Source organism: Lissotriton helveticus, chromosome 1_1 (genome assembly GCF_964261635.1).
Source record: "Lissotriton helveticus chromosome 1_1, aLisHel1.1, whole genome shotgun sequence".
Classification (NCBI taxonomy): Eukaryota; Metazoa; Chordata; class Amphibia; order Caudata; family Salamandridae; genus Lissotriton; species Lissotriton helveticus.
Window position 1 is genome coordinate 1,602,218,800 of NC_136057.1, and position 17,791 is coordinate 1,602,236,590.

The 17,791-nt window shown below is 39.9% G+C and overlaps 1 protein-coding gene across 7 annotated transcripts in view; it reads left to right on the plus strand.

Annotated features, from left to right (window-relative positions):
- AMHR2 (anti-Mullerian hormone receptor type 2) overlaps nucleotides 1-17,791 on the plus strand; it is a 1,194,741-nt gene that overhangs the window by 447,380 nt on the left and 729,570 nt on the right. For 6 of the 7 annotated variants that reach the window (XM_078687697.1, XM_078687663.1, XM_078687671.1 and 3 more), the window contains 2 exons: nucleotides 3,059-3,186; nucleotides 13,875-14,108. In XM_078687697.1, the coding sequence (XP_078543823.1) occupies nucleotides 3,059-3,186; nucleotides 13,875-14,108 (362 nt within the window). The remainder of the gene's footprint in view (nucleotides 1-3,058; nucleotides 3,187-13,874; nucleotides 14,109-17,791) is intronic. The other variant, XM_078687707.1, reaches the window with a different exon arrangement.

The window sequence follows — 17,791 nt, forward strand, 5'->3', positions numbered from 1 at the left end:
CAGCTACGTATTCCCTGACTCAAGAAGCAGGCTGTGGAAATGTTAATTTCTCCAAGGTTAGGCCTTGCTCTGCTAATGAATACACTGTTCTTATTAGCGCATTCCTTTCCCATTGATAGAGGCTTTCTCCCATTAGCCTAGCGATAGCCACAAACAGAACGACTTTGGCAATAAGCTAATGTGTGCCCGGTCTCAGAGTCAATACTCGTCTTACTATACTTCTTTGTTTTAGCAGCACCTGCTAGTAGATTTCCATTAGGGGTGGGACATTCTTGGTTCAGAAACATACATAATGTATCTCAATGTTAGCTGAAGTCAGTACCTCTGGAGCAATCCTAGGAGGCTGGTCATACTGGACTCCCCTCGATTGTACCTGAATAAAAAATACTTGGTTTGTGTTCTCTACTGTCTGACTGACTCTTCATTTGTATGGAGGGGTGAGGGTAAACGTTGTTTACAACGCGGTGTTTACACCGCACAACCTTTACCACGCTGCCATTACAACGCAAGTCGTAACTACGACTTGCGCTGGATGCCGCTGTTGGTTAAGGAATATTGTAATTTTATATTCCAACACCTTCCCTACTGTTACGTGGGCTGGAGTTGGAATAGAAAATTATAATAATCCTCAATCCGCGCCCTCCAACGCAAGTCATTGAAACGACTTGCGATGTAAAATCCGCGATGTAAAGTACCGTGATCAAAATGATCGCGTTGGACTATCATACATCTGGGGTGAGAGGTGGTTGCAAGTGACCTGGGTGGCCCTAATGGGGTCATTTCCTTCACTATGACCCTCCACTCTACAACATTCCACTCTATGACACTCTACTCCACCCACCCTCTCCTACTCCACTCTACCTTACTCTACTCAACACCACTCTACTTTACTCTATGACACTCTACTCCACTCCACTCTCTTCTTTACTCTCCTATTCTCCACTCTACTCTACTATACACCACTCTACCCCACTCTCTTCCACTCCACTCCATGACGATCTACGATTCTCCAGTCTACAATTCTCCACTCTACGACATGCTACTCTACAACACTCCATACCACTCCTCTACACTCTGTGCCACCCCACGACACTTTACTCCACTCTATGCCAGTCTACCCTACGACACCCTACGCCCCTCCACTCTATGCCTGTTCAGACTACAATAATCCTCTCTACGATACTCTACTCCATTCTATGACGCTCTTCTCAACTCTACTCCACCTTACTCCGATCCACTCTACTCTATAACGCTCTACAAAACTCTACTCCAAAACACTACACACCATTATGCAACACTCCACTTTACAACGCTCCACTACACAACACCCTACTCTTTTGAGTGACACTCAGGTCTGCTGCACGACACTCCACTCTACGTCTCTCCATGAAGCCCCACGCGATACCACTCCACAACCCTCCACTCCACTCTACGCCACTCCACTCTACATAATTCTACTCCATTCTGCAACACTTTACTCCACAACACTTCTCAGCCTCTATCATCTACGCCACTATTCTGAACAGCAGCCACGCTGGTGTACAACATGGCTATAGCACATTGGCAAAACCAATGGGTCTTGCATAGGCGAGACCTATTGGCTTTGACAATGCTTCTTTATCCAGCTTCCCTCCAACCCTACTGAAGAAACTGTCTTGGCTGAACCAGCTTTGTTTTCTGATCTCGTTCAGATGGCTCAGATATATACATGGTCTGTTCCATTGAACAAAGACCTGTGAAAGAAAGAAGAAAACATTTATCACTCCACACTATTGTTCAACTTGAGCTTGGTTCCTGAGTGGTTGACCATCACACATTTAATTATGTTAATGGGAAAAATTTATCATCATTCATCAAGGAGGATGTTTCTACTTGAAAACAACATAGGAGCAAATGGACGATATTTTGTTACAGGATGTCGGAAAGAGACATCTGCCATCTAACTAGTTCAGTTGAGACTGCATAGTACGGTAGTGGATCATTGCAATAGACTTGTGTCGATCACGCTTACAAAGTCATTTAAGGCATAAGTTTACTTTTCCCTTTTCATTACAAAATCTTGATGCTATGAGACATTTTGCGGAATTTCTTCAGGTTTTACCACCTTTCCTAAATCATTTAAACTAGCATCTCACTTTTGCCTTCAAAGCTCCAGCCCACAAACCCTTTGAACGGATATTAAGCAAGTTACTTTAAAGAATGCACTTCGACTTCCGATAACCGTAGCACATGTAGTTAGTAAACTTTAGGATCTTAATAGCAGAAAGTCCTTGTCCAATAACTATGATGGGTGAACTAGTGTAAAGTTGTCTGAATTCTTTCATGAAAAATTGTCTTTGCATTTTATTTAACCCAAGATCTCTGTTTGCCAATATTCGTTCTCAAGCCAACCATGGAGACACAAACAGTTTGGAACAAATTGGATGACATGTGAGCTATTTTTGAGCTTTTGTTCCCTTGTAAAGTAGCTTCATAGGTTCCTATACCACATTTTATTAATGTATTTATTTTATCATATATTTTTCCATGGGCCGTCCCTACAGCAGGTTGTATTAATGTATTTATTTTATCCTATATTTTTTCTATGGTGCCACTATTCCTGATATCCATTCATGCTTTTGAATCCTCCCATTCACTGGGCTTAAAGGAGTGAGATGTAAATAAAAATCAAATTTGCTAACCATAGTAACTTGTTTACTCCTAGCCGTTCATTATTTTCAGGTCTACAACACAACATACTCCCCATCATCTCGAGCTGAGCCATAAAGTAGTGCCACTCTAGGTAGAAAGAAGAGAACTGAACAGCAGATAGTGGTTGGGTGATGTAGTGGAGTTAAGCTTCTAAATTCTATGGCACCTGATCTCTGCTGATGTCCTCTGGGAAAACATTCTATTCACATACCATGAGGTACTACGCAGAACAACTTTTGCCTTTTTGCTGGTGCTTTTTCAGTTCCCTCTAGGTTTTGTCTCATACTGTAGATTTTTGGTGATTGCATCATCATTGTGCTTGTCTTCCTGTTCCTCTCTCTAGTACTTTGTATCATTTCCCTTCTAGGAATGAGAGTAAGGAAGAGCCATAGTGTTCTTTTCCATCGACCAGAGGTGGTTGAGCTCCTGGAGGTGGAGCAGAATAGCACAACAGTGTCTGCGATGCAGGATCTGTCTGCCCTTCACTGCTTAAAGGTATTTTATAATGGTGATGGTGACAGTTATGTACACACGTTTTTGACACAATACAACACATGCTTGCAGTAGTAAAGTGCTCACTATAGCATGATACTCTGCACACAACTGGCTTGCATGTTTTAAGTGTTTTACTTTTCATATTACTCTAAATATTTAAATATGTCTTTGTGATGGTAGTGCTACAGCGCGGCTCCAGAAATCATTTCTAATCAATACTCACCATTTCCCTGAAACCTTAAAACACACAAATCCTGCATCATTGGGGCCCATAACACTGCGCATTTACCCTGTTCACTTACACTTGGCTTCGAGGCTTTGGTGAATCGCAATGGAGAAATGCTGTAACATTTGGTGGAGCGTCTAAACCTATTTAACTAATTATTATTTACACCTGCAGATTATTTACACTTTACCATGGGTTTATTCAGACTTTAATTATTAAGACACACCACCATAGTGGCAATGGATCTGCTAGAACGAAAATTAGGCGTAGGAAGAATCAAAGACCAGCTTTTACTTCTTCATTTATCTAATTTTTATTCAAAAGATTTTATGTAATTAATTTGCATAAAAGAAAATTAGCATTTATTCTATCATTGTTAATTCTCACTGAGCATTGCTATTTATTCAGGCAATAAATCCAGTAAAACTGTTTAATCATAAAGAGAAAATTAAAGTTCACATTAATTTCATTATTGTCTAAAATAAAACATCAAACCTTGGTCAATGCAACTGAAAGTGAAATTCTGCATGAAAAGTTCAGAGAAACCATAGTTAAAACATGCATTTCATTCTAAAGACTTTTACACTAAAACCTGCCTACCCAGCACTAAACCCCAAAACTATACTCACTAACCCAAGTCTCCTCGGACGCAGTCTCTCACCCAGGCTTAGTATCCCGCAACGAAATCTCCAACCTACAGGGGTTATCAGCAAGCAGTCTGGCATAGTTTCAGGCTCCCAGCATCTCTGCAAACAGCTGCAGTGCAATAAACATCTCTCTCTGCGTTCAGCTCCAATGACATTAAAACCCCAATTTTGCTCTGATATTTATACTGAATTTTCTGGCTCACTACCCTCAAATGTTTCAACACTTTCCGGTTTCCATTCTGTGATTGGTCATGACATTGCAAATATTAGCTCTCAGGATGTTCGTTAATTAACAATGTATTGCTTAACTTTCAGGATATTCATGAATAACTTGCTGATTAAAAGCTGACAGATATGAATTCGACTTTTCATACATTTCTCAAACTTCCAGGATGTCCGTGAACAACTTTGTTTGCAAACTGATAAATAAACGTTCGACAGTTCCTGTTCGTCATTAGGCCTTTTTGATTAAATGTTCATTTTCAGTGATTCAGCTGTTTCCAAGTGGTCATTTTTGAAAGGCACTATGCTTTTGTCCTTGCCAGACATTCAGCTGTTCTCGTGGTTATCACTTTGGCACGCAGCCACTTCACCAACATTCATATCAAGTGGCCTCGAATCATAGTTAGTTGAAGCTTCAAAATGTTTTTCAGTGAAGACAAAGCATAAACGAGCTTTCTCTCAGCAAAATGATGTAAGCCTTTCTACTGCGCAGAACCGGGAAAAGCGAAGCCATTTTGGAATTGGCAACCCACCAAAACTACGATAAACAGAAAAAGAAAATGTGAATACATAAAATATATGTGTTTTCTGTCCCCCCAACCACCAGTGCTAATATTTACCCTTTAAAACTGTTACCTAGCAGAAAAGCATCACACTGCAAGCCATTAAAAATAAAGCAGAAAAGCAACATGCAAATGCACAATGCACATTATAACACAGACATGCATTTTACACCACTTAAATGCACAAAATAGATTAAACATGCGTTTTACATCACCAATTAATATGTTATTTAAACCTGTTAGTGCAAAGCATTTCCCACATGTAATGTGTGGGTTTTGGTTAATACACAACAATCAAAATTAATATATTACTTTATTATGGAGGTGATTGTTCTGAATGAGGTACACACAAAATCTTCTGTATCTCGCTTCATCAATTCCTTCCTTTGATGATTACAAATCCTGAATACCTTGAACGATTTGTAAATCATCACCAAAAAGCCAAACCACTCATATTTTCCACTAAATTTTATTCGATCAGACACTTTTTCTCAGTAATTTTTGTTAATTCAGCAAATTCTTTCTCATTTCCCTTGTTCTCGACAAAAATGTTATCTTTAGTTCTAAATCTAAAATGTACTTATCCCTATGAAGTGCAATTCTATCTACTGGTGACAACTATTGGTACATTGTTGACAGTCTCATTAGAGGAAAAAAATGATACAACATAAAAACATCTTATACCTAAAGCAAAACATATTATATTTACTATGGTATCTAAGTTATCCTATAACACCTTGGCTGCTCTTGGACTTCCTCTTCTGTGCTAGACCATAATGTTAATGGGTGTGGTCATGACGAGCTCAGCTCGCCATGAGCACACGAGCACCGTGCCTCATGACGAGCTGAGCTCGTCATGAGCACGGAAGGGGATAAATTTAATCTACTAAATATGTACTGTCTGTACAAAGTGTGTTTCCACACTTGAATGACTTTCAATCCTTTGCGCCTTCTTTTATTTTAACTACTTGGAAATTGTTGATCAAAAATCGTCTTCATCATGTGTGCCAAAACCCAGTTGTTTTCTATAACACTGTTATGGTCACCTCAAGTAATCCCTGAATTCATGAGTAAATCATCCCTATCTGTATGTTCACAGTCTTTGTTTGAATGTTCCTGATCATCCTTGTCTCTTCTAGTGTCAGATAAGATAACTCTCAGCATTTCTGAATTTTCTTCTTCCTTGACCACCTCTCGTACAGTCACTCCCAGACTTTCCAGGCTATCCGCTTCCTCTTGTATATCAGGAAGTGCCATATATGTCCATTTCAGTGACTTGTACTTCAAATTTGGTCTCGGTGTCTGTTGTCTTAGTTCTGTAGTACTTTCTAAATCGTTGTCAGGTGAAAAATCATTAAATCTTACACCATGCTGTACACTCTCACGGGCTGTTGGTCTTAAATCACCAGTTTTACAGTCTGTTTCTCTTGTGTTACCAGCTTCTGGTTGCTTAGCACCTGATTCTGAACATGTATCCAAAATCTGCTGTCTATTTCTCAGTGACCTGTCTTGTTGACCAGGTATATGTGCTTTTCTCATTCCCTGTCCCATTAGTACCTTGTACAGATTTAAATCTGTCCTTCTATCATTTGTATTTCTCATGGTCACTAGAACTAGGGTCAAAACATCTAGTCAGTTCAAGACAGTGGAATCACACATTTTTGCTAATTTGTTTTTCATTGTGCCAATCACCTGTTCACCAACTCCAGAAGCTTCTAGACAATAGGCACAATACAGTTTCTTTTTATTGCTCAGTATTTCACAAATCAGTCTAATAACTTCGTTGGCAAAGTCAGTTTCCCTATCTGTGTGTGCCTGTCCATGATACATGTGTGCAAAATGGGCAAACATACTGTTGGGCATAACAGCTCTTTTATCTTGGTAGGCCCAAACATCATTCTCTTCTTTTTCTGTGCAACCTTCTCTTACCCATGTTTCCTTTTCCTTATCACTTGCCTGATCCTGCACTTTCCTCACTTCTTTCCATGTTTCTGCTGTGTTAGTAAGCATGTGATATTGGGAAAAGTGTCTTTCTTTGCCCATGTCTGATTCAAAGAACAATCTTCTTTTGTGCAATATTTTGCCAATTCATCTGCAAACCAATTCCCTCTGGTAATGCAGTCAGTTTCACAGTTGTGAGCAGCAGGAACTGCTAATGATCCCCTATCAGCTATTCGTGTTTTCTTCTTTTTCCACCTGCTTCTCCATTTTTCAACTTTCTTTCTTTTTCTCAGCAATTCTTTAATTTTAGCTTTTCTTCCAGCTTTGTTTACATTTTCTATGCCCTTCTCTGTAAAGTTTGATCTATATGGTTTTTGCAAATCTCTACATTTGGAAATTTCTACTCCTGTCTCGCTGCCAACTTCTTCCATTTTTTCCTGCAAATCCTTACTTTTCAAGGCATTGCTTTTACTCATAAGGAGTATCTCTTTATCCTGGTGACATTTTAATCTGTTCATACTTACCTTTCCAGAATGTGATTTCCCCATGTCTACCTTTAATTCTGCAATATCTATCTGTTGGCATTCTGCATCTTTTCTATAGTCACTTTTTACCCACTCTCCCAACTCCTCATTTGTCAGACCCAAAAAGGCTTCATTTACTCTTTCTCTAGGTTTCGCTCCCTGCAACCATCCAGTCTGTTTTTCAGCTAGTCTCTCAGTTCCATTTTCGTAAGTCAGAGCTTTTGTTAGATCTGTCCTTGTATTTAATTCGTGCACACTAGGCAGTTTATTCCTGACACTTTCAGGTAATAACTCTCTTTTAAGATCTGGTTTTACCCTTATTTAATGGTATTGTCAGTGAATGTTCTTTCTCTACCTTACTTTTGCAAACAGAAAATTCAGAATCTATATTCATTGGGATTGTTAAAGCTTCGATATTCATAGGCATTTCTTTTAAACTTTCAGACAATTCTCGTGTTTTGACTGCTAATTCATTTTCTTCTTCTTCATTATTTGACCTATTTATCACTTGTCTTTCTTGCCAACTACTCATTGAAAGGAGTTCTTGCTTTGTTACTGTATTATTAATGTGAACAGGTTGCTGTCTATTTATTGCATTAATCTCTATGGGGACTGGAACAGTTTGGAAAACTTCTGTAATTTCTGCTGGCGCTACCTTTGGCACCACTGTTGCAGTCTTCCCTAGATATGGAGGTGATCTGTTATCCAGAATGTCATCTAGCAATTCATTTTTTGTGTCACTGTATCTACAGTCTAAAATTTGAACATGCTTCTCTCCCTCTTTCTTTTTATCTCCTATAGATCCTCCCATACTCCTGACAGAAAACAAATCATTTGGTACATTTACCTGTTCCCATCTACATATGTTATCCTCAATATTCTTATTCTGATATTTATTCAAACCAATATCATAATCTCTTTCTGATCTGTGTTTTGCTTTCTTATATGCCTCATCTTCCCAATCCATTAACGCTTCAAATTGCGTAGGTCTAGGTGTAGGCCTAAGTTTGATCATTGTTTCTCTCAAATTTCGCTAAACCTCTATGTTAAGGGAACCTTCTTGAGGAAATGCAAGCTCACCATCACCTTTCGTATATTGCACCCAATTCTCAATCCACACGCAAGTATGAAGGCCATACTTTCCTAGCATGTGAGATACAGGCGTTTCCAGGGAAAACTTTAATCTAAATTGCGGTTTTTCTACAGGCTTGTCTTTCACAAACAATCTTTTTACCTTTCCAAACAGTGAAACTTTCCTCTCTTTACCAATATAATACATTTTTGCGTTAATTTCCTGCCTTTCATAAGATCGCGCACTCTTCTGTTTGCTGGTCCGTACACCAACCTATCGCAGCGCGGTTCACACTATCGTACCAATTAGAACACAATACGTTTTTCTAAGTGCTTAACCAATCGCTGTGCTGCTTTTTCGTGATGAACCTATCAGCTCCTACTCTGACTTGGTCACGAGGACCAATCCCTTCGCGACACTTTTGACGTCACCAGAGCTCCGGCTTCTGCAGCGCCGATTAACCCTTCCCTTACAAGGATTTTTCAAGAAGCCGTATTTACAAGATATTTTACAAAATCAGTTAGTAACTTACACAAAACAATTCCACGAATCTGTTTCGCTAATAAAGTGATAGAATTTTCAATCGCACAAGTATTCTGTAACCGGAGTAGACGACGCTTATCTCCTCAGAATTTTTAGACTCGTCGATAAAGCAACACTACTGGCCTTACCCTTCTATCAGGCAATAACGATCTCGTTTCTCTAGGAAAGCACATACAGAGATCTTTTTCACCTCCTTAGAGACAATCCCAGAGTTTCACTTGAACGCGTATTGCAATATCATTTACACACCTTCATACAGAAAACCTTATTCATATATACATGAACTCTGTTTACTAGTAGGCAGCGCGTCCATCTAACCCACCACAGAATTCCTCTATTATTAGCAAAAGAGAGACGCCACTCCCTTTACCCTTCAATCAAGCTCGGCTTAAGACCTATTACTCTCCCAGCAGTAAGTTTTAGTCAGGATGCACGGAATGATCCCTATACTTGAAGGCTGAAATTTCATAGACTGTCCTCACTATACATTTATCCTTTCACACCTAAGGTCCCTAAACAGTGATATGCGACGATACCACCGCAGTATTCGGCAATACTCCTTTTTTGAAACAGACTAATTCACTGTGCGACTTTACCTTGCCACACTTCCTCCATCTGCAGACAGAGGCACTGGCTTCACCCTACTCTATGAAGCCTTTACAGGACTACATATAACGTAATACAAACTCAACAGATGTTAGTCATAATTCTGTACATCAAATTGTATATAGTTATTATTTACACTTTACCATGGTTTTATTCAGACTTTAATTATTCAGACACACCACCATAGTGGCAATGGATCTGCTAGAACGAAAATTAGGCGTAGGAAGAATCAAAGACCAGCTTTTACTTCTTCATTTATCTAATTTTTATTCAAAAGATTTTATGTAATTAATTTGCATAAAAGAAAATTAGCATTTATTCTATCATTGTTAATTCTCACTGAGCATTGCTATTTATTCAGACAATAAATCAAGTAAAACTGTTTAATCATAAAGAGAAAATTCAAGTTCACATTAATTTCATTATTCTCTAAATGAAAACATCAAACCTTGGTCAATGCAACTGAAAGTGAAATTCTGCATGAAAAGATCAGAGAAACCATAGTTAAAACATGCATTTCATTCTAAAGATTTTTACACTAAAACCTGCCTACCCAGCACTAAACCCCAAAACTATACTCACTAACCCAAGTCTCCTCGGACGCAGTCTCTCACCCAGGCTTAGTATCCCGCAACGAAATCTCCAACCTACAGGGGTTATCAGCAAGCAGTCTGGCATAGTTTCAGGCTCCCAGCATCTCTGCAAACAGCTGCAGTGCAAAAAACATCTCTCTCTGCGTTCAGCTCCAATGACATTAAAACCCCAATTTTGCTCTAATATTTATACTGAATTTTCTGGCTCACTACCCTCAAATGTTTCAACACTTTCCGGTTTCCATTCTCTGATTGGTCATGACATTGCAATTATTAGCTCTCAGGATGTTCGTTAATCAACAATGTCTTGCTTAACTTTCAGGATATTCATGAATAACTTGCTGAATAAAAGCTGACAGATACAAATTCGACTGTTCATACATTTCTCAAACTTCCAGGGTGTCCGTGAACAACTTTGTTTGCAAACTGATAAATAAACGTTCGACAGTTCCTGTTCGTCATTAGGCCTTTTTGTTTAAATGTTCATTTTCAGTGATTCAGCTGTTTCCATGTGGTCATTTTTGAAAGGCACTATGCTTTTGTCCTTGGCAGACATTCAGCTGTTCTCGTGGTTATCACTTTGGCACGCAGCCACTTCACCAACATTCATATCAAGTGGCCTCGAATCATAGTTAGCTGAAGCTTCAAAATGTTTTTCAGTGAAGACAAAGCATAAACGAGCTTTCTCTCAGCAAAATGATGTAAGCCTTTCTACTGCGCAGAACCGGGAAAAGCGAAGCCATTTTGGAATTGGCAACCCACCAAAACTACGATAAACAGAAAAAGAAAATGTAAATACATAAAATATATGTGTTTTCTGTCCCCCCAACCACCAGTGCTAATATTTACCCTTTAAAACTGTTACCTAGCAGAAAAGCATCACACTGCAAGCCATTAAAAATAAAGCAGAAAAGCAACATGCAAATGCACAATGCACATTATAACACAGACATGCATTTTACACCACTTAAATGCACAAAATAGATTAAACATGCGTTTTACATCACCAATTAATATGTTATTTAAACCTGTTAGTGCAAAGCATTTCCCACATGTAATGTGTGTGTTTTGGTTAATACACAGCAATCAAAATTAATATATTACTTTATTATGGAGGTGATTGATCTGAATGAGGTACACACAAAATCTTCTGTATCTCGCTTCATCAGTAGTGGCAACTGAAGCTTAGGGATATAACAATGGACAATGTTGTGTCACATGCAACCTATGTTGTGCCGAAAGACATGCTAATATGGCCTAATGATTTCCGGTACTTAGAACAATGTTCCAAATTAAGGACTGCCTGATACTAAGCATAGATTACACTAGCCGGCCGTATGATCAGTATAATCTTTCAGCCCTGAGGAAGTTGTAGGGTGACTTACCCACAGACAAAGTAGGTGTCTGATGGCGGAAGAACTATTATCCAATTAAAGCAAAGACCTGGAGAATATAAGGACTACTGGATGACTCTTATTTATGCTGATATGTGATTGCTTGTGGTCAGAGATTTGTTTTCATTGATTCACATTATAATCGGGGATGCAGGGTTGACATCTCTTTTCTGTAGAGCATCACACGCATAACACAAAATCTTATTAGTTATATACTGTGGACTTTGCACGTAAATTCCCTCAATCTCCCAATAAAGTGTATTAAATAAGTAAGACACAACACACAATCAAATCCAACTCCAATTTATAAAACTAGAATATATTTTTATGAACAAATAGACACCAAAACTACAAACATCCAGTATAGGGAACCGGAGATATGAATTTTAAAAGAATAAATACTTACTAGTGCTTAAAAGCATATAGCGCCACTTTGGGACTTCTGGTCGTGCATGACAAGGACAAAGTCTAAGTTTTACTTTCACATTTTTCTTGAGCTTTGCCCCTCATCGTCGAGCAAGGCACTTCATCAAGCCGAGATCGTCACCTTGACTTTTCTGCGAGGCCTCAGTCAAATCCTGGTAGTCTGGAGCTCCGGAGCTTTCAGTCGGACGAACCTGAAATCCATGCTGGGTCGCAATTGAAGTCAGCCGCCTTGACTCTCAACGTCGAGTCAGCCACCTTACGGAGCTTTTCTCCAAATTTGCTCCAAAGTTCCGTAACTTCTTCCTGAAGTTCCTCTTGAGGGTTCAAATGTCCAAAACACAAATCCAAGGGTGTGGAGACTCCTAGATGGTCCTTGGGATGTCTGTACTACAATTCCCACAAGGCATCTAGCCAAGCCCCTAAAAGTCCACTGGACACACTCCAGGATAGGCACACTTGGTGGAGACTATGCAGGTGGGCTCTGTTAACATGTAACTTGCAGGGAGTCCACTCCTTGGATTTTCAGAGTCAAGTTAAGTCCTTCTGATGCTGAGTCCCACAGTGTGCAGCAGGTGCATTCCTAATGAGTGCAGTCCTCCGTGCAGTCCAGGGCAGTCCTTATTCTTCTTGTCTCTTCAGGCAGATCTGAGGAGCTATGCAGCTCTCCCATATTTATTCAGAGTTTCTGAGTATCAAGCAGGGGGGCAACCCTGACTAAAGGGATGCAGGGTGCCACCCACGTCTATAACCACTTCCTCCAAAGTGTGACATATTCTTGTCCCAGAAAGCACCATTCTCTCAAGATCCAACATGGAGAAAGTCTCACCAGAAGGAGCTGTATCAGGTTAACCCAATCTATTGATGTGGCTAATTTTCCTAAACACTCCCTTTACAACCCTTTTCCTAATGAATTACTGGGGTTCCTGTGTGGCTGAGTTTGCAGGATGTGGGGGTGAGCCTGTAGTGTCCTAAAGCGTCATTCTCCCTCTGAAGACCAGTTTGGCCACACTACCCCCTTCCTGCCATCTGCTGTCCAACTTGTATTTCTCTGCCCAGGAAAGCTATTGTCTCTCTAGCAGGGCTTTTCACACCTCACTAGAGCAACCTGGCCAGCCTGGGCAGAGGCTGGCCAATCAGAAGAGAGTAGCTGAAAGGCTGGATTTTATCTCACAGAAATGAAAGTTTAATAACTTATTTTCTGCAATAGTTATTATAAATGTAACAGTGGCAAGTTGTTGGATTTATCTCAACTAATAATTTGATACCTTAAAGTATATTGTTTACATGGCTTATCAGTATTTATATTTAAATAAAATATTACAATGTTAGGCTATGGAGCCTTTCACTACAATCAGGAAAATCGAATTGGCTGTTTTCCCCCACCAGGGCTTATAAAACATCTTTTATAATGTTCCTACTTATAGTTACAGGGCACCTTAACCCTGGGATACCAAGGGGAGACCTTTGGAGTGACTTACATGTAAAACTAAGATAGATTAATACTTTGGAAGTACCTTTAAATCCAAAGTCGAATTTGCATATAATTTCAATTTAAAAGCAGCATGCAAGGCAGGGCTGGCTTTTAAAATAACAGTTGGCACGACAGTAGTGCGCACTCCAGTGCATCAAATCTACTGGACCTTCAAATCTCCCTGCCCTATTGCATACTAGAGACTTACAGGTAATTTGAATCCCCCTTGCCTCATTATATACTAGGGACATATAGGGGTCTGTCATTGGCAATTGTGATTATACCAAATTGCCATGTACTTTTTACACAGAGCACTGTCTATAAGTCTGGATAGCAGAGCCCAGGACACAGTCAGACTCAAAAAAGCAGCATCTAGTGGTCAAATTGGGGGCAAAAAGTGAGGGGACACTGCAGACAGGTCCTGATTTCTCTACCTCATTTACATATTTGATTCTTGCAGCTTCTTCACACAGGGCACCATGCCGTGGTCTGGAGTGGGACCTTTCATGGGGAGGATGTGGCTATCAAGAACTTTCAAGCATCCAGTAAGAGCAACTATTTGAATGAGTGGCGGATTCTCAGCTACATGACTCCCATGAACCCAGAGAGTGTGGTACGATTCCTTGCAGCAGGGTGCATTAATGGAGAAGAGCAAGAGAAGGTGCAGTGTTTGATCCTTCAGTACCATCCAGCCGTGAGTACCTCTGGAGCGGCATTTGGTTTAGTTATCTTCCAAATGTGAATGGTGCTAATGGGATGGTTTGATGTGAGTACAGGCTGTCAGCATCCTCATTCCTGCAATCACAAGGGGAGAGTCAGAGAAAACACAACTAAGCACATCCTGTTATCACTAGACTCAACCACACCCTAGATATTAATTACAGCACTAGACCTAAATCACACCCCTCAGACAACAGAATCACAACTTTCTTGGCATTCTTCCACCTGAAATGGTGAACGATACCCTACCCCGACGCTCCTTAAATTGAAGGATCTCCTTCCCGATAGGGGCATTCATTCCCTCCTTCTCTCATATAATTCTACCTACTTCCCAAACAGAGTAAGGTGCCCAATTTCAAACAGTCCCTATAAACACACACAGAGATACTAGGCACAATTCCAGAGCCTTAAATAAATCAAACCTTAAACAAGTGGTCATATCTCATCCATTCTATGTTGACACCAAGCAACACCTGAAATGCGTGCTACTCAATTGCAGATCTGCAGTGAAACATACAGTGGATATTGCGGACCTCATTGTTATGTTTTGTTTCATTATGTTTCTCTGTCAATGCATTCTGTTTTAATACTTTCTGTGTCTCGCTCTACTGCCTTCTGCTCTCGCTCCCCATTTCCACGTCAGCTGAGTTCTAGATTGTGGAGTTGTGGATGAAGAGCTGAAGGAGGAGAGCGGAGGTGTTTCTCTGCTGTGCCAGTGTTCTCGCTGTTAAATACTTTTAACTCAGGTTTACGGTCTCCGACCATCCTTACAATTGGCAGCGAGGATGGGATTCGAATCAAGGTTTATCTAATTTTGATGGGAAAGATTGGTCTAATGGTTAAAGACTTGACTCCATTTTACAACAATTGATTGCTTTTATTAATAAGGGTTGGCCTTGTAAAAGAAAACTTCCTGAGGTTTTTAGAGCCTTTTGGGAAGTTAGACAAGAACTTTCTGCTACCAATGGATCTATTTTCAGAGGTGATAAAGTTATTCCCCCTCTTTCCTTCAGAATGAAAATTGTTAGACTTTGTCATGAGGAACACTGTAGCATTGGTAAAACCAAGGAAAGAGTCAAGCAATGCTTCTGGTGGCCTGGCATTGATGTCCTAATTGAGAGAGTGGTACGTGATTGTTTGCCTTGCTGCAATTCTGACAAATCTTTAGTTACTTTGAGATCTAAGTTAGGTGAGTCTTTCGTTCCCACCAAACCGTGGCACACTATTGCCATTGATATTATGGGTCCCATCGGATTGGAAAAGAAGTATGTCATAGCACTCATTGACACTTTCTCAAGGTGGCCTGTCATTAAAGTTGTGGACAAAATTACTTCAGAAGAAATTTAGAAGTTTCTTAACAGGACTTTAATTGAAGAAGGGTTACCTGTCCAAGTTATTTCTGACAATGGAGTCCAATCCATGTCTAATATGACTCAAGAATATTTTAAAAGAGCTGGTATCAAACACAGGACCACTTCTCTCTACAATCCTTCCGGCAATGGCATGATCGAAAGATTTAATAGAGTTTTGAAGAATTCTATTCAAATGGATGTCCAGAATAATTGTGATTGGGAAGTACACATTTTTAAAACTGTGTGGACGTATAGAACCACACCTCATGATTCATTGGAGGTTTCTCCTTTTGAAGTCATGAGAGGTTGTGGTGCTAGAACTAAATGTAATCCAGAGTGGTTATTGGAAGCTGCTTCCAGCACTGTCCCTATTGAAGTAATTAGGTCTAGGATTGTTAACAAATGTAGTAAGTATCAAGAAGAGTACAACCAAAAGCATAATACCAAATATGTTTTTATCAAAGTTGGTTCTTGGGTCAGGGTCAAGAAACCCTGGAGAACAAGTAAAGGTGAAAGTCAATACTTCAAACCCTTAAGAGTTAAAAAAAAGTTCTTAAAAATGCTGTACAATTGTCTGATGGTAAAGTTTGGAATCTTAAAAGAGTAGCCATTTTTCGCCCTTCTTCAAGTTGGTCTAGCCAATTTTTCCCTCTTAGGACTACTCGTTCTTCCGATCCTCCTGCTGAGTGGGACATCATCACAGAGAATAAGGTTCCTACTAATCCTGATGAAAATTGTATCAGCGTTTCTGATTGTGTTATTGAAGATGTTGATTCTTCCAATATTAACAATGGTGTTGTTGTTTCCGGCAGTGGTGGTGAAGTTAATTTACCATCTGTTGGGGAACAAGGTTTACCTTTTTGTGGGGAACAAAGCAACATTAATGTAGATTTACCACGTTGTGACAAACGCATTTGTTATAAGCCTAAATAGATGTTGGATTATGTTTGTGATGATGCATCTTAATTCCTTTGTTTTATTTTATAAGGGGGAAGATGTTATGTTTTGTTTTATTTTTTTCTATGTCAATGCATTTTGTTTTAATACATTCTGTGTCTCGCTCTACTGCCTTCTGCTCTCGCTCCACATTTCCACGTCAGCTGAGTTCTAGATTGTGGAGTTGTGGATGAAGAGCTGAAGGAGGAGAGAGGAGGCGTTTCTCTGCTGTGCCAATGGTCTCGCTATTAAATACCTTTAACTCAAGTTTACGGTCTCCGACCATCCTTACACTCATCCTTACACATGAGTTAGACACTCTAATCCTGACTGAAACATGGCTAAATGACGCCTCCTCACCTTCCCTTGACCTACTAGTGCCACCTAATCACTACATCATTAGGTTAGATACACCAAGCAGACCAGGCGGAGGTATCGCCTTGATACACAGAAACAATATCGTAGTGAAACAGTCACATAAAATGGACATATCCTCATGCAAATACCCATGCAATCTGCCCACAATTTATAATATCACCCACCAGGTGACAACATCGCTTTCTTAGAACAAATGATCAACACCATCTCAACCAGCTCAGGACAGCAAGGCACCCACATCTTCCTCAGAGATTTCAACCTCCACTGGAATGACCCCAATGAGAAAGCAGTCCACAGCCTGAAAACCTTCCTAGCTGACCTCAACCTGACACAATTCGGTGACAGTCCTACATATAACTTGGGTGTGACCCTAGACCTTATCATTGCCAAGAATAACACCATCTAACTGGAATCTATCATCCCTTGTGACTGGACTGATCATCACCTTATCACCTTTCTCTTTAAGAATCAGTGAAGACAAGAAAGGGTCACTCAAGCACAACCTGTGAAATTGGAGCATACAGAGTATCAACTGGAATAATCGGATATTCCTCAGCAATAGTATCCTGACACGACCCATGGATATGGCAGATGTCCTTTACCTCACAAAGCATTACATCAACCCCATGTTGAACATTCTAGACCCAATAGCACCCCTGCTGCTAAAAAGAATGTCTAAAAAAGACTCCAAACCTTGGTTCAGTGGCAGCCTTAACACAGAAAGGCGTAAGCATAGACTAGCTGAAAGATCATGGAGATCCTTACAGTCCCTCAAAAACCTGAGATCCCTGAAGAGCATCTACAGCAAACAGATTAGACGCTCCAAAACGAATTTCTTTAGAAGCCAATGAGACAAAGCTAAAAATTGTATAAAAAAACAGTTTGAACTGGTCAAGTTACAATCCAATGAGCAATCCAACGCGCTCCCCTCAGTTTCCACGCCATGCCAGATTGTGAGGATTTTTACTCCTTCTTCATGGAAAAGGCAAGA